The 22,910-nt window shown below is 42.9% G+C and overlaps 4 protein-coding genes across 5 annotated transcripts; 3 read left to right on the top strand and 1 right to left on the bottom strand.

Moving 5' to 3' along the window:
- Positions 1-128: 128 nt before the first annotated feature.
- hddc2 (HD domain containing 2) lies at positions 129-2,133 on the bottom strand. The gene is made up of 6 exons (XM_072362134.1): positions 2,049-2,133; positions 1,325-1,446; positions 1,116-1,222; positions 957-1,021; positions 711-849; positions 129-615 (listed from the first exon to the last, which is right to left on the bottom strand). The coding sequence occupies exons 1-6, from the start codon at positions 2,124-2,126 to the stop codon at positions 464-466; spliced, it is 663 nt and encodes a 220-aa protein (XP_072218235.1). The 5' UTR covers positions 2,127-2,133; the 3' UTR covers positions 129-463.
- A 283-nt stretch (positions 2,134-2,416) lies between these two features.
- On the top strand, positions 2,417-3,803 carry cenpw (centromere protein W). Its single transcript, XM_072362138.1, has 3 exons — positions 2,417-2,609; positions 2,705-2,818; positions 3,585-3,803. Exons 1-3 carry the CDS (start codon positions 2,523-2,525, stop codon positions 3,609-3,611), a joined length of 228 nt encoding a protein of 75 aa, XP_072218239.1. The 5' UTR covers positions 2,417-2,522; the 3' UTR covers positions 3,612-3,803.
- Positions 3,804-7,762: 3,959 nt separating this feature from the next.
- LOC140266891 (R-spondin-3-like) lies at positions 7,763-10,413 on the top strand. Its single transcript, XM_072362017.1, has 5 exons — positions 7,763-8,035; positions 8,369-8,560; positions 9,547-9,687; positions 9,808-9,954; positions 10,035-10,413. The coding sequence occupies exons 1-5, from the start codon at positions 7,951-7,953 to the stop codon at positions 10,226-10,228; spliced, it is 759 nt and encodes a 252-aa protein (XP_072218118.1). The 5' UTR covers positions 7,763-7,950; the 3' UTR covers positions 10,229-10,413.
- Positions 10,414-11,509: 1,096 nt separating this feature from the next.
- Positions 11,510-14,893, top strand: LOC140267284 (E3 ubiquitin-protein ligase RNF146-B-like). 2 transcript variants are annotated; one of them, XM_072362510.1, is made up of 2 exons: positions 11,510-11,707; positions 12,873-14,892. In XM_072362510.1, the coding sequence occupies exon 2, from the start codon at positions 12,874-12,876 to the stop codon at positions 13,936-13,938; it is 1,065 nt and encodes a 354-aa protein (XP_072218611.1). In that variant the 5' UTR covers positions 11,510-11,707; position 12,873; the 3' UTR covers positions 13,939-14,892. The 2 variants fall into 2 exon arrangements, with proteins under 2 accessions (XP_072218611.1, XP_072218612.1); XM_072362511.1 differs by lacking the exon at positions 11,510-11,707 and adding an exon at positions 11,719-11,805 and having other exon boundaries at positions 12,873-14,893.
- Positions 14,894-22,910: the final 8,017 nt, after the last annotated feature.

Below are 22,910 nucleotides of genomic sequence, written 5' to 3'. Positions count from 1 at the left end.
AGCGGCACCGTGACGTTAGAGAGATGTTCTGCAGACTGCGGCAGAAAGAGCATGAACACTACGTTGGAAGTTTATACAGTTTTACCACCAGCAGTAAGCAGAATGAACAGAATCGTCACCTTCATTGCTACATTGGAGCATTTCTGTTTAATGCATCTTTTTATTTCTGTGGTATTTCCGGGCATTTAGCCGTATTTTAACTACTTGCACTGTGACATTATCAGGGCACGTCAACAACGGTTTTATCTTAAAAGCTCTTTCAGGGAAGAACTTCCCAGCTTAAGTTGAAACTTTGCATCGACGTGTTCAATCTCCCAAGTTTGAACCAGTAGACTTTAAAGCCAGTGGAGCAGTTTCCCACTCCTCTGTTTGCAGGTCCGGTCGTGCGACCCATTGATGCATCACTGCACATGAATGTCATGTTTCACCCGTTGATCTGTTGAAAGGCTTTTTTTGCATTCAGTCAGGATGCGTTTGCCTGTGCCTCGTCAGATGCTGAACCATCAGTCTGCGATTCCCCAGAGTTCTTTGTGCGATCGCTGTTGCTCATGTGACTTCCTCTTTCTGCGTTCAAGGAGCTGAGCAGCTGCAGCACGGCCGGGTGTTCGAACCGACCTAAACCAGTAAGAGTGGGGTGTAAAAGTTGTATAATAAAACAAACTTTTGACGGACTAACTTGAAGGTTAGAATTCAGTGAGATGGAGGTCTACCGGCGGTGGAGTCGAAGAACTCCTGCAGTCTTCCGGGTGTTCCCTCCAGCTCTTCGTACTCGTGAGCCTGCAGGATCATCTCTAGGAGGTCAAACTGCTTCACCAGCCTGGCCTCTGGACTGCTCTGAGATTCGTATTCCTGCAAATCCACCAGAACATCCCACTTATAAATGTGGTTATGAGGACCGCGAGCAGGAAGCCCAAACTTTAAAAGGCTTTGTTGCAAGTTAAACCAAAGCAGCACACCTCCCACAGTGCATAAATCTCCTGTTTGAGTCCCTCTGGCAGAAGTCTGGTCAGATGTCTCATTGCTTCCTGGGAAAGAAAAAGGGGAAACGTGTTTTTAAATAAAAAAAAAAAGAGAATCATGTTATCAATTACTGTTGCTTTGATGCTGCTGCTCACTCGCCTCTTCTCTCCTATGTTTCTCTGCTTTACTGATGTTGTCTGATGGAGCGATATCTCCCACAATGCACTCTGCCATGTCATGGACAAGAGCCAGCTTTATGCACCTGGGGACAGACAGATGAGGGGTGAACAGTTGCTTGTGATTCAAATAATCAACAAATGTCAGTCACATCATGGTTCAGTTTAACAATGCCCCCACCTCTTACCTGTCTTTGTCCACTGTGGGGTCGGTGATGGTCAGAGACATCATGGCCATGCGGTACATGTGGTCTGATACACTCTCAGGTTTCTCCACCTTCCTGTACACCCAGCCGGTCCGTGGCACCCTCTGCGGGTTACATCAGCCTCAACAAATGAGTCATCAGAGGAAAAATCTGCCCAAACATACACCACTTCTCGCCAGATTTCTTTTATTTGATGAATGCAATAGGAAAGCACTTCATCGAGTCTTTCAGGTCATGTTTAATTGTTCACAGCCTCAAACCTCTGACAGGTTAAACTCTGGATTGAACAAAACACACTTTGGAACTTAACTACAATTTAAAGTCATACACAAAGTATTATTGTATTAATCACACGTGAGTTTTCCATCTAAGATGCATTTTTAGAAGTATTTTGCATAAAAAAACACGTTGATCATTAGAAATCATTCTATCAAGGCAGCATTTCTTCACACTCGGACTTATTCAAATATGTATGTTATTTCCTCGAGTTGTTCGTCTGAGTTGCAGCCATCAGATCAGAGTTTACTGTTTCACACAACAGCACCAAGGGGGTATTTGAGCTGAGATGCTTCTCCACTTTGGTTCAGACAAAAACTTTTGCAGGACAAGAAACAGAAAATTAAGCATTAATATAATCTCTGTTCTTTACTATCGGACAGGGAGCAAATCACTTTAGACATAGGCCTACTTTTGGAAGAAGCCTTACTTTGAGTTGCCCGATGAGTTTCATAAATTGCAGCATATTACTCATGCCGGCCGCTTTCTCCGTGGTGGCTGCCATCATTATCCGCTAACCCGGATTGAGATAAGTCAGGGTTGCTACTGCAGTAGCTCAAAGTGACGGCTAGGTGGCAGCATAAACGACACAATTAGAAAAAGGGATAAGATCTTGAGGGAGATTGTTCTTAAATAATTTGCTTTTACGCGGGATTTGTTTCTTCATAGAAATTATGTATATTAATGTTTGTGAAAATAAGACAAATAATTGATATAATTTTATCCACGCTTTGCACCACACAAAACAACAAGAAAACAGCAGATGGCAGGACGAGGACACAAAAGTAGAAAAGAAAACACGAAGAAGAAGTTATACCGGAAGTTCGAGAAGCGGGAGATTGGAATACGTAAACAAACTTGTTGACGGTTCTGAGTGTGTGTTTTGTACGGAATAATACCCAAGATGCTGAACAAAGCACCCAAATTAAAAAGAACAATTAGAGCGAAAGCGAAAGGGCACGTCAACGTTGGGCCGGCGTCAGAAGCCATGGTACGTTATTGTGCGTGTTTGCTTTGCTCTCGGCTAATGTTAGCATGCTAACAGAAATCTTCAACTAGCAAGTCCGTTTCTTCCTTTGTTTTCAGATTGAACTGCTGACTCTGGTGTTTTTGAATAGCCTGGCTGAGGAGGCGAAGGCCAAAGCGTTCGAGGAAAAATCTGCAACTATCCGAGCCCAGCATGTCCGAGCAGTTTACAAGGTGATTTCGCTGAGCTCCGGCCTTTTATTTTCTCTTCTCTCTCTTATTACTTTTAGTTACAACTTCGACGCCATATAGCCGACAACATGTCCACACACGCAGCGAGCTGTTTACAGAATATTGATAAAGTGTTCATTCAATTTCCTTTTTAAGTTCACTTCGATCAGAGCTGCGGCTGTTTTCATAGTGATTTAGCAGTAGTCAAAATATGGGTTTGACTGTCCCCGTAAGTCTAAAACAAGGAAACTGACATATTTCAGCTATTGTAGTGGCATTCAAAGAGAGGCCACAACGAAAGCACGTCAGGATATTGGAAAAGCAAACTGGCCGGCAGATTTTTCGGTTGCTCAATTTCTGTCGAGCGTCGACAAGTTCACAGGCTTGCTTCTGGTTCTCATAAGTAAACAAATAAACTGGCTTCATAGCTGCCACACCGAACATCTGGTTTCCGTCTTTAAAAAGAAAAAATGAATGTCGTCTATATATTCTGTGGAATTCCGGATGCCAAACAAAGCCATGTGAAAACAAAATTTAACAAACAACAAAATGGATTTACACACAGTTGGGTTTCGTTCCCTCATGTGAGCTCTGTAACACAGTTTTTACTTTTACTTTGAGAGGCAGGCCCTTTGCTCCATTTTACATGTCACACCATGAAAGAAGTGTCCTCTTCAGTGTGGATATCATCTGATGTTGAAAGCGGGTGTAGAAAATGGATGCTTGTTTGAACAAAACATTGGCTGACAGACCTTTTCTTTCTTTGTAGAAAGTGCTGAAAAAGGCAAGAGGATGAAGATGAGGACCGCCGGCGTTCTGTTGTCATGAGACAGCAGCACGACTCTTTGCTCTTCCTTGTTTGTTTTCATTTGAAAATCTGCTCTGTATTTACTCTCTTTGTTTGAAACATACCCTTCTTCTCTATCTGTTTACTTGTCATCGTTTTGTGCGTTTTATCTTTTTTTAAATTAAATTCTTGTGAATGTTATTCTGGCTCATATTTTATCTGGGGGCTTAAAATGCTGAAAACTACTTTGTATTATAATTAATTCATGGCTTCAGCAGCTGTGATGTTTAATGTCACTTTGTGAAGCTGTTTTTTTCTTAAAGAAATGGATACCAGCATGAATTGTACAGCTTTTTCAAAAAAATCTATAAATAAAAGAGCAACCAAATGTGGACTTGTCAGAAAGTTCTATGCAAAGAAAGACCAGTAACCAAAATGTATTAGAAGACCTAAAAGCATTTTTGTGTGTGTGGATGATCCTCGGCTCCCGTCTCGCTCTCCTATCATCCGTCATGGTCTCTGTCTTCAGCTGCACGCTTCACATCCTCTTCAAATTCCTCACCTCTTCACGCAGATTATCTGCGTCCTGAGATGATATCCTGCTCGCTTCTTATCACCACAGGGTTCCTCACAGCCAGACATCTGCTTCAAATAGAAAGGTCAAAGTTGATGTTGTAAAATTGTTAATATTTGGAAGATTATTCTTTGAACGGCGTCGTCTGTTGCAAAGCAAAAGTTTCGCTTGGTTTGTTTCACACCCTTTATTGACATCAAACTTGATGAATATGCCTTCACGTAAGAGTGATGAAACACATGTTCATGTGTTTTATTTCTCACTCGGTTCTCAGCCTTCTGTACTTGGAATTGTCCATCTTTATCATTTCCTGACTCTCTTTTTTTTTTTTTTTTGGCAGTTCAGACATTCCTTGGCCTCTTGTGGTTATTTTCTTCAAGAATCTGATCTGGCACCCCAGTGAGCATCTTCTTGCCATGTTTTTGTTCCCGGTCAGAGTTAGGGAGGCGTTAGTGGGTCTGCAGATCCTTTCACACCTCTCTCAGGAGTCGCTCTGTCTTGCTGTCCTCGCAGTGATTCTCATACGTGTTTGTTTCTATTTTAACGGAGAGCTTCTTACATCTGATAATACATCTTCATATGTTCTCAAAACTAAAGCAAACTCTTTTTGTTTCTGAATCCTACTTCTTGTTGCGATGAAATCAGTACGCAACGACAGAGTTAAGCCTTTTCACACTCCTGCTTTTATATGTTTTTTTTATTTTTTATTTCTATTTACCAATTCACTACACACAGGTTGATTGATGATCAAACCTCCAGCTGTTGGCTGCACATCCAGAGGTTCCTCTCTTAACACATGTACTAAAGTGTTTGGTTCTATGGTGTTTGCTCTAGTTGTTTACAATTAAAATCAACCAATGAGGCCCCGTCCAGCTCCTCTGTCTGCGTCCTTTTAAATCTCTGTTTCTCAAGGTAAATCAGCTCCAGCGGGAAGTCTCACTGCAAATCTGCCGATTCCTCCGGTGACATTTTTACAGATGAGCTAAGAAGCGAAAACTTGCTCTCCGTTTCCCAATGAGGAACACATGTTTTTACAGGGTTTGCTGTCTCTGCTAGTCTTCCTGCAGGAGTAGCATCTCATGAGTCTGAAAGTAATCTGACAAGACGTACAAAAACAAGCACATGCCTCATCACATTTGTCAAAAAAAAAAGAAGGCAATGATGCTATCAGAGTTGATGGAAAAGATTAAGGTACAAAGCACAGAACTGAATTAAAGAAGCAAAGGATTTCCTGGACCAGCGTTCTGGATGACGGTAGAGTTCACGTCTGTTTTGGAGAAGTCGAATCACAGAGTTCCCAAAACAGTTGATAATGCTTTCTGAGATTCCAAGCAACTGAACTCCTGGAGGACAGACACTTTCATCACCTTCCAGCATGTTGAAGGGAATCGCAGATCCTTTCTGACACCTCCAGTTCTTTTAATTTTGCTTTCTCACGGGGAGGTAGTCAAATCATCCTGTAGTTTTTGGTTCCCTGTTTCCTGAACCCAGATCTTAATGGAAAACATACCGTGCCAGCTCATGTTTTTTGTCAAACTTGGATATATAAAGTGTGGACACGTTGGAATCACACGTTGCTCCATTACTGTGATGTTATTCGGTTGGCACAGACGCTTCTTTGTATGTCAAAGTTGATGTTGTGATGAATGCTTCAAAACGTATTATTTTTATTGGAAACAAATGAGGAAATACTTTGTTTTCATGGTCACGATTTCATGTGGCGATTAGATTTGCCAGTGATTTGAACACAGAGGCTTGTGTTTCAGATGAGCACTCTCAGCTCTATACTTACACAATGAAGAACTTGACAGATTGTTAGCAAGCTAATGCTTCTTTTTCTTATGGTTAATTGATAAAATGTTATATTAGCCGTATTGCCTGTTGAAAATGATATTCCACAGTCATTACTGTGCTGTTAGTAAATGTTAAAGAACGTCTCCAGATATGTTCTAACTAACATGTATTCATTTGTGCCTTTTTTTCCCACAAAAAAGTCCATTATGACCATATTAAATTAAAAAATTTGAAGAAAAAAATGGCCTTCTTCCGCTTTCAGCCCTATTGAAAGAAAATCCGTGTTGTTTCAGATTTGCGCAGGCAACGCATTCTCATCCAGAACTCGTCACGTACTGCCACGTGGTCAAGATTCCCTGCCATCGTTTTTCAACGCATTGGGTACCCCTTTTTTTCCGTCAGTTTCCGTAGTTTCGACAGTAGTAAGTGACACAGTGGCTGTTGTAATGTTAAACAGCATTAGGGAGGAAGGGGGGGTTGGACAACCCACTCCCAACTATGCAACTCTTTGAGTCCAACCTTGAGACAGCTTTTCACTCCTTTGTCTTTATTTTGACTTCAGGTCTTGATTTTGACTTCCTTCGCTCAACTACGACACTACTTTGTAAGGCGTTAAAAGCACTCGGACAGCTTCAGAAAACACAAAACGCAGTTAAATGCATTTTATCACGACAAGCATCGCCGACATTATCCATGTTGAAGTGGCAACACATCTTGCGATCGTTGCGCTATTAGCTCAGAGGAAACCCTTTGCGTCAAAAAGTGACACTCACTGGGTACCCTGTGCGTTCAAAACCAGCCTGGCAGGCTCCCGACCAGCCGGGTACTTGAGTTGAGAGTGAGAATGGGTCAATGCTGGATTTTTCCCAGTAATTGTATTCTCGCCATTAACTCTCGTTGAGTCATGCTGAGAATTCCACTCCTCAAAGTCTCTCGTAAGTCTTGTTAGAAGCCTATCTTGATTTAATTTTATGCTCACTTGATACTTGGCTAGACTCAGGGATCAAAGCTGGTTTGGTTTATGGGTTTTTAAACCCTTACCAAAACTATTTGGTAAGGGTTTAAAAAATTTAAAGATGAAGATTGTTTTGACAATAGAAAAGAAAAGAAAAGGAAAAAAATCTGCTTGTGCATAATAGTCTGACACTGAGGAGTCTTGTGGTTGGTTCATATGTTGGTCATAAGCGAATATAGAGCTCCCCCAGGGGATATAGGAAGTAAAAAAAAAAAGTACATCGGAGGTGTTACATTTTGTAAATTCCATCTGAGTTTAATTAGTGGCCGCTTGTGATGTCACAAAAATCCTGCTTTTATCTTCACTTCCAGGATTCAGATGTAAAGTTAGTACAGATGCTTTCCCCCTGAGGGGTGTTTCAAAGCCCCGAGGTGAACGAAATTAGGGAGACGGATTCCCCAGTGGAGCAGGAATTAAAATCAGAAAGGCAAGCTTTAGATGACCGATAAAAGTGTTTCACAGACGCGGAGGAATATATCCAGTGAGCTGGTTCGTCATTTGGAAAGTGCAGCGTTATTAGTCACATTACGTGTGTCGGTTTAGAGCAAGAGACAAGGCCACTGTGATAATGGATCAGGAGGAGGGTTGAATAAGAAGGAGAGGAGTGGCTGGGATTGTGAAAGCCTGCAGGAAAAGAGCCCACAGCAGCTTATCCAAACTTTACATTCGACTATCTTATGATGGTTGCTCCTCTGTTTGCATTCTCCATGGCATTCTGGCAGCTCGAATGATCTCAAGGAATGCTTATGAGTTGTTTTTTTTGTTTGTTAGTTTTTTTCCCCCCAGAAAACATCTCTGCTCTCAGCTGCTGTTCTGTTACCCAAGTTGGAGTCTCTACGTGGGTCCATTTGAATGACTTGGGGAGTACTGCACCAACCTTTCAATTATAGACCATGGGATTTGGGCCGTGAGGAGGCGCGGCGTCTTTGCTGACTGGGTTAATGTCGAACTGAAGGCAAAGGAAAATGCACTCACCATTGCTAATTTGGATTCTGCACGTAATGAATCTGTCTAATGGCCAAGACGGCCCGAATATTCTGAGATGGAAACGTAAGTATGTAAGGCATGACTCGCCATATCTACACATTTTCAATATTACAGTCAGCTACGGCATGTGAAACGTGCCCCATCGTTGTTTTGCAGAAGACTGCAGGGTAGGCGGATACAACATGTGGAGAAAATAAATGTGTTCTTTCACATTTCACAGCTAGGATCTTACATCATAAAACCAAGTCGTCTGAAAAATGTGCATGTTGTAAATGGGGCGTAGATGAGCGAACTGAGTGTTTCAGTTGTTTTTATTTACAGTAGGACTCTATCAGCCAGAACGCCCAGCCCCACAAACACACACACTCATAAAATGTGTACCCTTGTCCTCGACAGGTAGCTCTTCATCGAGCATGGTTTGTCAGGCAGGATGTGCGACATGCTCAGCCCTGAACGGCTGTCTGTCCTGTAAACCTCGCCTCTTCTTCCACCTGGAGCTGGACGGAATGCGTCAGAGAGGGACGTGTTTGTCCTCCTGTCCCCGAGGTCACTTTGGCACGCGCTCTCCACACATCAGCACCTGCACCAGTAGGTACCAGTGGCTGATATGTGAATGCATTTGAAGAAAACTTAAGTGCATATGGTAACGAATTTGGTCGGACGTTTACATATACTCATGATCAGCATGGGCAGCATGACTATATTGGGCTCTCAGTCGTTTCTCTCAATAGTTATTTTACAAAGGCAGCATGTTTGTATTGCTGCTCATATTTAGTAGAGAGAAAGAACCAGAATTTGGTGCTCAAGTTTTAATTTATTCTGAGTTTTCTAAAACCGACAAAGGCTAAAAATGAATGTACAACCCCACTATACTTGGCTAAATGTCCATTTGCAAGTTCCACACTGACCCGATGCCTTTGGTAGCCATAAGCAGGCTTCTGGAGGAGCTCTGGTGGATAATTATTGACTCTTCTTGGCTGAATTTGCAGAAAAATATGGCGTAGACTGTCTCATCCATTGCACAGCCAGTTCTGATGTGCGTTTTTCTCTGTTTCAACTTTGAGCATATGCTGAAAAATCCTTCATTTTGCCGTTCACTTTGTGCCATCATCTAGTTTTATGGTTACCAAATCATGATGCGACCAAGTTCTTTTGTGTTTGAATGGCTTGCCTTTACTCCTCTGAAGGTACCTCTGGTCACTGTGTTAGTTCATGGCAAAGTAAAACCAGCTATGAGACACAGATGGTGTTTCAGCAGCTTCCAGTTCAAAGCAGACATTCGCCTTGGTGGATGATAATATAAGAGGGGTGCATTAAGAATTTTGACCCGTGTTTATTTCACAAAACCCCAAAATGAAACTTTTTCACCAAATTCTTGTCTGATATCCCTCTATTAAATATGTTCTACAATCATTCTGCTCCAGACGAAGAGCAGCTCAAAGAAATCTCTAAAAGCCCAATAATTCTGATGACCGTTATTGTTCCAATACTTGGCACTCTGTGCTAAAACTGACACGTTTCAATAGAAATTAAACAAATTGCACTGACCAAAGTTCATTCCCATTGGCCTGCAGAGTGCAAGGCAGACTGTGCTTCCTGCTTCAGTGAAACTTTCTGCACACGCTGCCATCCGGGCCACTTCCTGTTCCGAGGCAAATGTGAAAGCAGTTGTCCGAAGGGCTGGACAGCAAATGCAGAACTGCAAGAGTGCACAGGTAAGGAGATTTTCCACATCATCGACCCGGAGCATGTCGCTTCCATGCATCGCTGAAACTAGTTTCTCCACATTTTCAAAAGTACTGTAAGCATTGTAATTTGTGTCTTCTCTTTGTCAGAATGCCCTACAGGCTGCGAGGTGTGCGTGAAGAGGAGCACGTGCGCAAAGTGTCACGCAGACATGTACCATCTCCACGGTCAGTGCTACCACATCTGTCCAAGAGGGTTTGAGCCAGATGTACCATTAATGCAGTGCGTCCCTCAAAGTGAGACTTCTTCCCTTTCTCCCGTTTTCACCAGTCTCTCCCCACCGAGTGTTTTTCTGATTGTTTGCTGTCTCTTCAAGTTCCCTGTGAGGTTGGAGAGTGGACAGGTTGGAGTCAGTGTGCTCAGAAAGACAACAAGCGAGCCTACAGGAGGGGAGAGGAGGCGCGCACCCGACAGGTCCTGCGCTCCCCAAGCGTCTGCGGTGACCCCTGTCCACATGTGTCAGAGATCAGGAAATGTGTCGTCAAAAAGAGACACAGAACCAGGCTGTGATGTTTGACTGGAAGCATTCAATCTGCTATTCTGATTCTATGTTGTCCAGCATTTTAAAAAGGCTGGAGGACTAAAAGAATTCGCAATAATGTCTATTGCTAAAATAACAGATTTTCCAATGCAGTCCGACAGAAAAATTGATGGCAAATATTCAAAAAGGTCTTCTGCTGCCATTCCCATTCAGTTTTTTGGTTTTTTTTTATGCAAAGAAATTACACAACTGTGTTTGGAAGGTACAGATCTGATGTTGATACCCAGAGGCTGCTTAAAGATGTTATAGTTAATTAATCCTGATTGTTCATATTGTAAATGCTCTCCTGTATACACATATATTGCATGTCTGCCTCTCCTTGAAGCGGAATCCCGCCTATGTTGCCACTCACTCACTTAGTTTCACACTTTTATGGAGTGTTTTCTAAGATGAGTGTCAGTGGACTGTAGGTGGCCGCTGCTGTACAGATTGTAAATGCTCTTGAGGCATTTCTTAAGTTGATTATATGATGAAAATAAAATTTACACACAAGAAAAAAATAGTCTATATCTCACCTCCTCACAAAGTCTAAAATATTGAGTACATCTACATATCCAGGCGTGTATATACATGAACTGATTACTGAGGTTATCTGCCAGATGCAAGTTAAGGGGCTCAAGAAGTCAGGGGCCCTGGTCTTCTCCCAGAATTATAGAAAATACAAATATATTAATATACAAAATAAAAAACAACCAAAGCAAATAATAAAATGTAGTTTTAAAATTGACGGGGATGCCAAACAATGAAGACGTGGTCCCAAAACAACCACAGTGACTTCAAATAATCCAAATAAGACATAAGATGCCCAACATATGATACAGAATGTACGAACTGAAGACAGATAAAATGAGGAAACAAACAAAAGAAGCACATGAAAAAACATACAAAGTATTATTCAGGACAGCTACCAAGTGGTGCTAAGCTAAAGGCAAATTATGATAATCACAAATGAATACAAAAATGACCAGGAACCACAGAGATATTGAGTGACCACAAAATGACCTACATGAGACACAAAGAAAAGCCACATTGGGAAGGAAAATGACACAAAACATCAGCAATATACAATCTGGGAGTTGCAGGAGCCACAAACAGTAACTGCGTGTTTTATAGTTGATCATTGTAGCAAGAGTTGAAAGCTTTGTAAACTTCTGCTGGATATCTGAACTTTTTAATGCTCCAAGTAAATAAGAACACAGGATTGAGTGGAAAGACTGTGCACAGTGCGCAGCTGCAACAGATCTACACAGCATGTTGGTGGGTGTGAGGTCAATCCAGGCGAACAGAAATCTGCCCAGGGCTGGACTGACACTCCGAGGGCTCAAATAACGCAGCACCGGAGTCATTGCTCGGCATAAATTACTCAACAACCAAATATGAATACAGCTGTATAAATATCTCCTTCTCCGCTTCAATTGAGGACGCTTTTAGAGGCTCCCTGTGCACAGGTGAGTATATCCATAGAGAAACTAAAGAGCTAGGAGGGGCACTTAAAGCTAACAGGCTAAAAATATGTTACTGGAGCTGTCAAGTTAACGGCAGTAAGGTGAAAATTTGACCTCAACTGATAGTAAGTCAGTTATAATGGTACTTCGGGACACGAAGACAAACATCCAACATCAGAAAAAGAAAAGTGTTGATTTAATTAGCAAATCCGCTGGGGTTAGCTTAGCAGTGAGCTAAGGAAGGCGGGTACGTTAGCACTGCTAAACAGAGAAGGCCCTTAATATGCCGTTTATTTGACTAAAATAATGAGGAAAATAACCGAGGCTGCTCCACGTATCATGAAAGTCGACATACAAGTTGCCTAAACCAGAGTAATTGCATTTATATAGGGATTTTTGGCTTAATGGAGAAGTTGTTGCATGCGAACGAGGGCGTTCCCAGAAGTAGCAACAGAGCAACGCCTGGGTTGCCAGATCTCGCTCCAAAGACAAGCAATCAGGTCTATGAAAATTAGCCCCGAACAATGCCGTTTTTTGTTGTTGTTGTAAGAGCCCAAAGCAAGCGTGCTTACCTACTGTGTGTGATGGAGACTGGGGCTAATTTTTAAAATCTCTCTATACATACAGCGGAATACTTATAGCGTAAAACCATCAGTTTATTCTTAAACTTATGTGAGTATAAGCCACGCATAGTGATAACCACAAAGTGGGATATATCACGAGACTGCGGCCTCACACTGCATTGCTCATATGTAGTTATAGCAATAGACTGGAAGCTCAGTGTGTCAGTATGAATTTTACAGGCTAATAGCAAACACAGTAACTACTAATTTGACAAATCCAGTCATTTTATCCTTTTGTCTTTACAACAAACTAAGTCTCTATTCTCACGTTTAGTGGAGAGGCAGATTTCGTATATTGGAAATAAGCCTCGTAAGGCAAGTCCACTCCAAAACTTTACAACCTGCGATCACTAATTTACTCAACGCGTTTCCTGTAAAACAAGCCCAAAGTCGCCTCTAATACAGACTGTGAGAATTCCACAGAAACTAGAAGGAGGCATTAAATTGCATTCCCATGTTTTTAACCGAGTCAGTAAACCAGTTTGGTGCACAAGTCCTCAACTGTACAGTCAAACCTGATTTGATGTGACTGGTTCTCTCTGCAGCATGGCAGCTTGTGGAGAAGTGGACTTTTCGGTGAATGCCCCAGCTCCCTCCAAGCTGCTCGACGAAGCAAGAGAGGACTCCTCCAGCTCCACCATCAGCACCACCCCGGAGTGTGCCATTTGCCTGCAGAGCTGCGTCCATCCCGTGCGTCTCCCATGCTGCCACGTCTTCTGTTTCCTGTGTGTGAAAGGTGCCTCGTGGCACAGCAAGCGCTGTGCTCTCTGCCGGCAGGAGATCCCCGAGGACTTCCTGGAGCGACCGGTTCTCCTCTCCCCTGAGGAACTGAAGGCGGCAGCTGCGGGGCTGAGCCGAAGTGGGAGTGAGTCTCGTGGAGACTACGCTTGGTACTATGAGGGGCGCAACGGCTGGTGGCAGTATGACGAGAGAACCAACCGCGAGTTGGAGGAGGCTTTTGTGAAGGGCAGGAAGAGCACAGAGATGCTGATTGCGGGCTTTCTTTATGTGGCCGATCTGGAAAATATGGTGCAGTACCGCAGGAATGAGCATGGCCGCAGACGCAAGATAAAGAGGGATGTTGTCGATATCCCCAAAAAAGGGGTGGCGGGATTGAGGTTGGAGCCTGATCCTGGACCTGTCCCTGCTTCAGCAGCTGTTGCCCCAGCAACAACAGAACGCGTCAGCTCAGCTGATGGATCAGACTCTGCAGGCCAATCGCAGTCCTCATCTTTTGGGATTCTGGTGTCTCTCCCACCTGTTAGACCCCAAACACTCCTGGGGCGCCATCTTACCAGTCCTCTGTCTCCATCACCTTCCACCCTGGAACAGTCTTTCTCCCAGCTCCTCGTCAGTCAGCCAGGGGGCGAGGAGGTGGAAAGAGACGACGAGGCCCAGTCGTACGAGTTTGCATCTGGGAGCAGTGAGAGTGAAGAGGAGAAGGAGTGCGATCGAGGGAGAGCGGAACCGCTGGAACGAAGACGAACCAGGCAAAGGCCACTGAGAGAGAGCCAGCCGACCAGAGTTCCTCCCCGAGGCATGCCTTCCAGCTCTACCCTCAGTCTCCGCTCTCGCAGTCCTGACGGACAGTGCACTGTGACGGAGGTGTGACCGGACAGCGGCGTCTTATCTTCAGATAACAGCTCTCAAACTCTTTATCAGCTCAGCAAAAAAAAAAAAAAAAAGTTTGAAAACCAACATGCATCTTAAAGGTCCCATGGAAGTAAAAGTACCGCTGTTGTGTTAATGCACCCCCCCCCCACTGATTGTGTGCCAAATATGATCCAAAATCGCTTTCTTCCCATTTCTTTTTTTTTTTTTTTTTACATCAGTCTCAGTGGACTCATCAAAGATCCGCATCTGGCAACTGAAACTGCGCAGCTTTAAAGACGTTTAGCAGGAAACGGGTCACAATAGTTTCTTTACTGCTTACATATAATGACTTTACACCAGGCTGTATCTTAGGTAAACTCATTCATCTGTGCTGCCCTGTGTTCCATTCAGACCTGGATAAAAGAAAAGACACTCAAGCGCCATTTCAAGTGACTTTTAACATGTTTTAAAGCTTCTTTTTTTTGTTTTGTTTTGTCCAACACCTATTTAAAAACTGGTTTTCATACAGAAATGTATGGTTATGCATTTCAAAACAAGCTTGTTTTCAAACAAAAGGCTTTAAGGTCTAATTGCAGCCGGGGAGAGAGACGCCCACGTGGGTCATCGATCAATGCGTACGGAATGGGCTCCCTTTCTGTAGCGGTTCGACTTCTGCTCGTGCAAATAACTTCCAGGGACTGTTAAGTTTTTTTTTAGAAATGAGTCAGTTCGCTACTGTAGATAGAGCTGGGCTTGCCCCCAGTTTTGAGCACAGTGATTAGCAACACTCAGATCAGCACCTGCTGTAGGTAAAATTCCTTTTTTATTGTCAGTGGAGTCTGCTCATCTGCTCGCTAAATGTTGCTCCAAAACCACCATCCCTCGGCTTTGTGAGCACAACACAGCCTCTTAGATGTAAAATGAGGCCTTGGCCTCTGATTTCTTGAGCTCATTGATTAGGCTGATGCCTTTTGTGACCTTTTTTTTTTTTCCACTTTAAAGGGGAACTCCGGTATTTTTAAACATAGACCTTATTTTTGGCATGAAATACGTTTATCTACTCACCGAGAACAGTTTGGAGAGAGTCGGCATCCTTCGGGAGCTATTTAGATAACTCACAATAGGCGTATAGCCATTAAAACAGACTGAACAGGGCAGGGACAATGCAGCCTCTAAATAAGGCATTATCTGTCTTTATTTCACCAATACTTTAAGAAGAATGAATGAACGAACGCGTACTATTGCTCTGTTAGCACATAGCTACTGTTATGTGGCTACTTGCAGCTATAGGAAAGCTAACAGAAGGAATTCTACACACACCTTTACTGGGACCACTTCATTCACACGCATGGCTGCAGCACAGCTCATTCACTCTGATAAGAACATCTATCTTACTCAAAGCCATCGTTCACATTGTCAAATCTGATAAATATCCTGCCATGTTGCACAAAACTAGCAGTAGCAAACTCTGTGTGAAGTTAGCCGACTGTCACAGAGGAAGGAGTAAATAAACTGTGCTGCAGGGGGTCGTGTGGATGAAGTGGGCCCAGTAGAGTGCCTGTGTAGAAATCCCTCAGTTAGCTCTCCTATAGCCGCAAGTAGCCACATAACAGCACCTATGTGCTAACAGAGTTATAGTACACATTCATTCATTCATTCTTCTTAAAGTATTGGTGAAATAAAGACAGATAATGCCTTATTTAGAGGCTGCATTGTCCCTGCCCTGTTCACTCTGTTTTAATGGTTTGTGAGTTATCTAAATAGCTTCTGATGAACGCTGACTTTCGCCAAACTATTCTTGGTGAGTAGATAAACGTATTTCATGAAATAAGGTCTAGGTTTAAAAATACCGGAGTTCCCCTTTAATACATTTTTTTTTTAACAAAGTCGAGCTTAAATGTAGCATCATATTAAACAAAACTGGGTTAAAACTGCCTTTTTTTCCCTCTAACGTGCTGATCAGTTTTTTTTTTATATAAATAAAATCTAAGCTTAGGTTGATCAAGACTTAATCGGTGAGTTAATTAGTTTGAACTTTGTGCGTAAATGTGTACAATGTCTGAAGGCAGAGGGAGGCTGCGTTCCCTCAGATCTTGCGTCTAAATCTAGTTTTTTTTTTTTTTTTTTTTAATAACGACTCGTGTATGTGCTGTTGTGAGCAGCGCTGGGTGCTGAAAAGCTACTGGCAGATCCACTGGAAAGTATTGCTTTATATATGTAGAGGGGCCACATTTGGATTTCTATTTCTTGCCGCAGCGCTCTCCACAGGCTCGCGCCATCAAAGCGCCGGCGTTGACGCGCTCCCGGGTGAGCTCGGGCCGCCCTCGCACTCCTTTTCTCGCCCCTTTCGCTCCAGCTGCTCTCGTTTTTGCCGTCACCTTCCCACCGTTTGTGTCCACCCGAGTGACTAACCTGAAACCAATCGTCTGTGTGGTGTTTCTCTTGTGGTGTTTTGTCAAAGTTATTAAAAGTGTTTATGATTTAAAACCAGCAGCTGACTGATTTGATCTTTTTGTCTTTTTAATTTTTTTTTAATGAGCCATAATGAAATGGTGAAACATCTCACTTATGGAAGGACAAGCGGTCGTGGTCTATTGTGATTTTAGATCAAAATGCAGTGTGACTCAGTAGTCCACAGGGTGTAGCTGTTGCACAAATGAAGAAACCCTTTTCTTTCCAATCTGAGAGCCTTCAACAAGTTCCAAACAACTCAGTTGGTGGGAAACCTGCCAATGGGAGACGGAGAAGCCACACAAACAGGCTGTTGTGCCCCATGTCCGTATTTTCTGTGCGCACAGTGAATAGTAAAGTCTGTCGGCTGCATTTCAAGCTGGCGCACACGATCTACCTCTTGATGTTGATAAAGGAAAGCAGTCGCGTCTTGATTGTGAAGGCTGACGAGTAACACTGAGCGTTTCCTTCAATAGCTGCGTTTAGAACAGTATGTGCTCTTAATGTGTTCGGTCCAAAAGCAACGCGACCTGTTAACTCTGTGCAGGTGCTCACATTTTTAACGATGAGCAGAAACACGCAGTGTGTGAGTTTAATGATTTTTAAACCTCCAGCCCTGAAGCTGCCGCCTTTGCCAAGTGGAGAAAAGCCACAGGCTCAGTGTGTGCGGTCGGACTGTGACTTGAATTAGAATCGCTGCTTAATGGGCCAGACTTTGGCTCGCGTCTCAGGACAGTTTCCACAGAAGTGCATGCGCTGCGTCGTCAGAGATCGCGATGGCCAGATGTTCTGTTTCTGCTTTTGGATCCTCTGGTGTCATTTACAGCATGCGGCCTGTAAAACATGCTTATGCCATAAATATTCTAATCTTTATCTCCCGCCTATCAGAATTCACGTCTTTAACTCATGGCAGGGATAAGTCGGCACAGCTGTGGTGACCGGATTAATTGGAGAATTTGATGTAATGTTTCAATATCTGCGTTCAGCGCTGAGCAACAGGTTCAGAAACTGGTGCAGCGCAGATTTGAACTTGATGCAACTCCGACATCCCATTGGCACAAATGAAGAGTCTCAAACTGAGATTGGACAGAAGTACTGAGGCCTTTAGTTCTATCACTGCAAGTTGACTTCAGTTGCCTGCTGTTTGCTTTAATCGAATGTCATTCAAACTTCACTTACTTCACCCCAATGACAGCAGGGATAAACAAGTTCTTCAGTCTGTTATTCTTGTAGTTTGGCTTTATAAACTATACAGCCTGGTGGAGAGAACTCACTACAGTGGATGGCTGTGGTCTGCCAGGACTGACTGAGCCTCCTTTAAGGCACTCGCCTTATAAAGGTGTGAAAAAGCATAATAGAATATGTCACCAATTGTATTGCAATGTTTTTATGAAAGTGATCATCTGTTTAGTGTGTACCAAGTGGCTTTTAAAGGTTTGACGAACTGAACTCTGGGTCAAACTCCAGGCACTGCCCATCATCTGGCTAAAATTGTTCCCACATGTGACGCATGGTGGTGGAAGAATCATGACACGGGGGGTGCTGCGCAGCAGGGAAAGTAAGACTGATGAGAGCTGAGGGAAAGGTGAACGCAACCAAATACACAGAGGGTCTGATGACCTCCTCTATCATGTCAGTGAGTCGAAATATACAACCAAGACCCCCTCTGGAGTGTTTTCAAGGCAACTCTGTGCTTAAATGGCCCAGCTTAACTAAAACAGGACAGGGCTGTGGATGTGCCAGAAACTATAAGATCTGTGCAGGGCTGTGGATGTGCCAGAAACTATAAGATCTGTGCAGGGCTGTGGATGTGCCAGAAACTATAAGATCTGTGCAGAATCGCCTGAAAAAATGGGACTTCTACAAAGTACAGAGGTCTGGTATTTATACTTTTCCTCGTTTGGAAGTGAAGTTTGTAGTCCGGGTGATAACTCAAGGATCCGTAGTACAAGTGTCCTACCAACTCCACCTCTTCTTTCGCGGTGGAAATGGTGTCACAGGTTCACTCCGACTCTTTCTATGGACGAAACGAAGTGATGACACGGGTTTGGTACCGCTCCAACGCACAAGAATTCTCTTTAAATCTGAGCCCAGCTGCACAGTCAGGGGAAATTCTGCATTTCTGACCGCACACGCTCTATACCTTCTATGGTCCGCTGCTTACATAAGGATATCGACAAGATGAACCGCTTTAATTAAATTAGCTCACGTGGCAGCCTATGCTCAACCTACTTGGCAAAACCTGAGGAGAAGACCGGTTTTATTGCAGCATAACCTCACTACCCTGTGCGGTTCCAGAGAAGTGGGTGTCATCATCGTCGTCATGGTTTTTTATTTATTTTTTTGTTTGATTTTCCATTATGACACTCAGCAACACTTTATAGATGCATCAATAGTCTGTTACATAAAATGCCCTGCATGCCATAACACATTGACAGATTTATGCGGCATGGAGACAGAGACTGTATTTAGAGAAAACATATATGGAGGAGCGTTTGGTGGGGGTCGTGTGAGGACACGAGATGGGTGACAATGTGAAGGGCAAGGATACTGACAAAGAAACATGCTGAGTTAAAGGTTTGGACAACCTCACTGGGCATGTCATTGCGTTCGTTATGAAAGGGTCAAACTATCCCTAGTCTGGGAATGCTGTATATGATACAGCCAAACATAGTTTCTCAGCTGAACAGACAGACAGACCGGAGACAACGCCGCTATATGTTTTCAGACGCATAGTTGCCCTTTAAATATGTGCACATATCCTGGTAGAATGTCTCCTGAAGCCCACTTCTTCACACCACAGAAAATGCACTCCCTGCCTCCAGCCCTTCCGCAAATAGTTCCGTCACACTCGCATCTTTCGCCACCCTGAGGCCCATAGTTGAGCATTATTGATGTGAGGATTATTTATAACCCTGTTTTCGTTGAGCAAGGTGAACTGGCCGTGCCCGTTAAATGTACAGTTCTTCCAAAAATGAAATCCAGCAACATCGAATGAGTTGCTCATTTAAAAAAAACATTCAAACGACAGTAGCTGTATATATCTGTTGCACATCTTCTTTGAGTCTGCCCTGTAGCTGTGCATGTTTTGTCTATTAATTTGCATACAGTATGTCATCAGTATTTCAAACCATAACGCAGAGATTCACAGACAGGGTACCTCACTGTTGCAGGAGCCAAGGATGACCTCAGTCCTACTGTAACTCTCATCGACCTAACACCATTAGAGCCTATCAAGTGACATGCCTCCCTAAGCCTGGTGCTACTGAACCATTTTTATCAGCAACGTATCATGTTATTACTATGATGACGCCCAAAATCATAAAGTACGCGGTATGCCCCAATTCTAAATACAGTGCAATATGATTGGACAGTTTATTTCTGGTTTCTGTGTGCTGCTGAACATAAAAACCTACAGCCTGCAAGTGCACACGCATGCAGTGTATGTCATTTTCCACCGACCTTAGTGTCATATGTTAAGTTTGAATTGTTGAAGACTTTACTATAATGTCCCGTAGTCGCGTGTGAATAATGTTGCTCTTATTCTAATAAATGGGGGAATGGATGCATCTAGTCATTGCTAAAAGAAGACCGAGCACATAATTGATTTATGCTCCTAATGCCAAAATTAATTACAAGTCATCAATCATCGGCTTGCGCTGTCATACAGTCCTGATGTGAGATTAATTTAGTGTGAAGCATGCTGCCTTTTGCTTACCGAGAATTTTGGTATCTATGACTTGGCTGGTGCCATGGAGACTCCCTGATCCTGCCTCTGATGTGCACTGTACTTACAGGAAGAGTTTGACATGGCCAGCTTTACTGTTCAAAGCCTGATGATCTGGTGTGTTTGTTGCAATCATGTCCTTAAAATCAGTTGAATTCCTTTAAAAATGTGTCAACTTTATCTTAATACGTGAAATCAGACATTTTTTGCAATGTGTTAATTGTTTATTTTGACACAAAAGCATTTTTGATTGAACATTGTCTACATTTTCATTTTGGGAAAATACAAACAGCTGAAAAACCGGCTGAAAAAAAAATCTGCTTTGGTAAGATTTATGGATGCAAACATACCTGCTGCAGTAACTTTCTTAACAGCACTGTGGTGTGTTCAGAGCTAATCGGCAAGTTAACAAAAGCTGTGTCCCAGTTTGATGCACAAATCTCCTAAACTAATCATTTTGTAATGCACAGTACGTGCAACACGCCCTGTGAGTATTTTACAGCTTGAATTGAATATATACCAGAGCTGTTGGCTCCAAAGCTGACCCATTCATCTTAAAATTAATGAAAATATCAGTGATATAAACAATAATGCATTTCAGATATCAGTAAACCTGTTGCATGATGCAAACATTTTACTTTTAGAACCATGTTTGCAGAAAATAGAAATATAAGACAGAGCAAAAATGACAACAAAGCAACTGATTTGAATAGTTGTATAGATCATGATGATGCTGATTAAACTACATAACTGTATATAAAGGGGCTGAAATTGGGTCAACCTTAAACATCTACAGCAGTAAAGTGCAACACATGAATGCAGCTGTCTGTATATCTGCTGAGCAGGACACATACCGCAGACCCTGACTTTAGGCTGTGCAGGGAGGCCTGACAGCGCTGCTGGACCTTCTAAGCCAAGGGCAAACACACAGCTAGGGCTCCCCAGTTGAGACTTTTCTTTCCTGGTGGAAGAGCTGGGAGAGTCCCCTTCTCATTCCACTCTCCACCACATCGTCCACAGAGTTGCACAAGAGGTCGTGAATCTTAGGATTTTTTTATAACACAGTGTCACAGCACCTCATCACATTGTCAAATATCAACTGTTGCTCTGCATTTAACAGGAAAATGGTCTGCATTTGGGGGTTGGAGGGTGACGATACTCACAGTTAAATGGAAGAGCTGAGATCAAGTCCCATCCTGAGCATCAGTGCTTTCAGGTAACTACTTTGAAATGTCGTTTTTGCATTCAGTTGCTGTTTCCCCGGGACTTTCCCTCGCTGTTTTGATGCTGTTTTACATTTTGCAGAGCACTTAGTGAAGGTTAGGTATTTAAAACAAGGTGGTTAAGGTCAAGATGTAACATCACTATCATAGAAACTAGTCTCTCTGTGAGCCCTGCACGTACACAAATTTGTTGTCATGTTGAAGAGGCCACGAAGACGCCATCAAAAGCAAAACAGTGTGTCGGGGGGGCTGGAAACTAAAGTCATGAACTGCTGTACCTCAGCCCCCAGGCACTGGAGGGCAGTTTCAGGCCTGGGGAATATGTATATATCAAAGGTTGGTGTACTTCAAAATGAGTAAGAGACACTTGGTTTTAAAACAGACACTGTAACAATGTATCACATCAAAATATCCTTTTCCTGGATTAATAGCTACTGGATCAAACCCTTAAGGTAAAGGTGCATCAGCAGTTGCACAATAGGCCAACAACGCAACACACTTGCTTTTCATAAATCATTAAATCTGATATGCTTCATGTACTCAAATGTGATTAAATATTCAGTTTGGTTTATGTTTTAGTTTAAGTTACCCAGCTCATTTACAGTTGTTAATGTGTGCTTTAGGCTACAACAGGGAGGTGCCATGCAGGGAGGTGGATGTGTGAATGTGTCGTGTAGTTTTTGCTCTGAATAGCCCCAAAAGACTGAGCACACTTAGAGCTGAAGTAGAAAAAAAAAGATAGCCAAATAGCCAGTAAAAACAGGAAGTCACACGTAGCGTGACATCAGTGACTAGAATATAAACACACAACAATGTAGACCAACTATTGGTGTATGTGTTTTAGCATAATGGATAATGGACAAATGATTAAAAGAAAATATATGGAGGTCTGTTGCAGTTTTCGCTGCAGCCCAATGTTTATGACCTGACCGCCCTGTACTGATTCGTTTTTAAGCTATGACGGTGTGTAACACTTTAGTTACGGTACATTGGGAGTGTCAAGGAACACAACATCATTTGTCTTCCTCTTGACACTTGCACAGGGGAACTTACTTTCACAGGCCTTAGCAGCATGGCTGAACACTCTGAATGGGTGTGTGCGCTTCTGTATTTGTGTGAGGCAAAGGGCCACAGGCCAGCTTAGAGCCATGTCGTCACTCCCAGCGGACCACTCCATTGAACTTAAAATTTGCCATTTGTCACACAATTAATAGACCACTATAGTCACCTCTGCCGAGCAACACCAGCTAATCCCACGAGAGCACGCAGCTCTTGTTTTGAAAGGCGACCCACGTGGATCGCATTTCAAAGCGGAGATATTTAGGCCCCAATCTATTTTAATAAAGAGGTCTGGAATTCTTAGCGCTTTAGGCTCCTCCAGGCTGTCCTTAATGGTCCCATTTCTTGCACTACTATGCTCATCAAGCGGCATTTCAGATGGATGGATGCAGCCGCACTGACAGTTTGGACAGATGGACAAAGATAGAGTGAGCCTGATTGTCACACTAGCATCAGTTTAATTAAATGTTTTGTACTTTCAGAACAAATGACTGAAAAGTTTATTCCGATGGGATTTCAAAGCACACCAT

This window comes from Leuresthes tenuis, unplaced genomic scaffold (assembly GCF_036924035.1).
Source record: "Leuresthes tenuis unplaced genomic scaffold, fLeuTen1.0.hap1 SCAF_13, whole genome shotgun sequence".
Lineage (NCBI taxonomy): Eukaryota > Metazoa > Chordata > Actinopteri > Atheriniformes > Atherinopsidae > Leuresthes > Leuresthes tenuis.
Note: the sequence above shows the minus strand (reverse complement) of the source record. Positions and strands in the feature narration are given on the sequence as shown.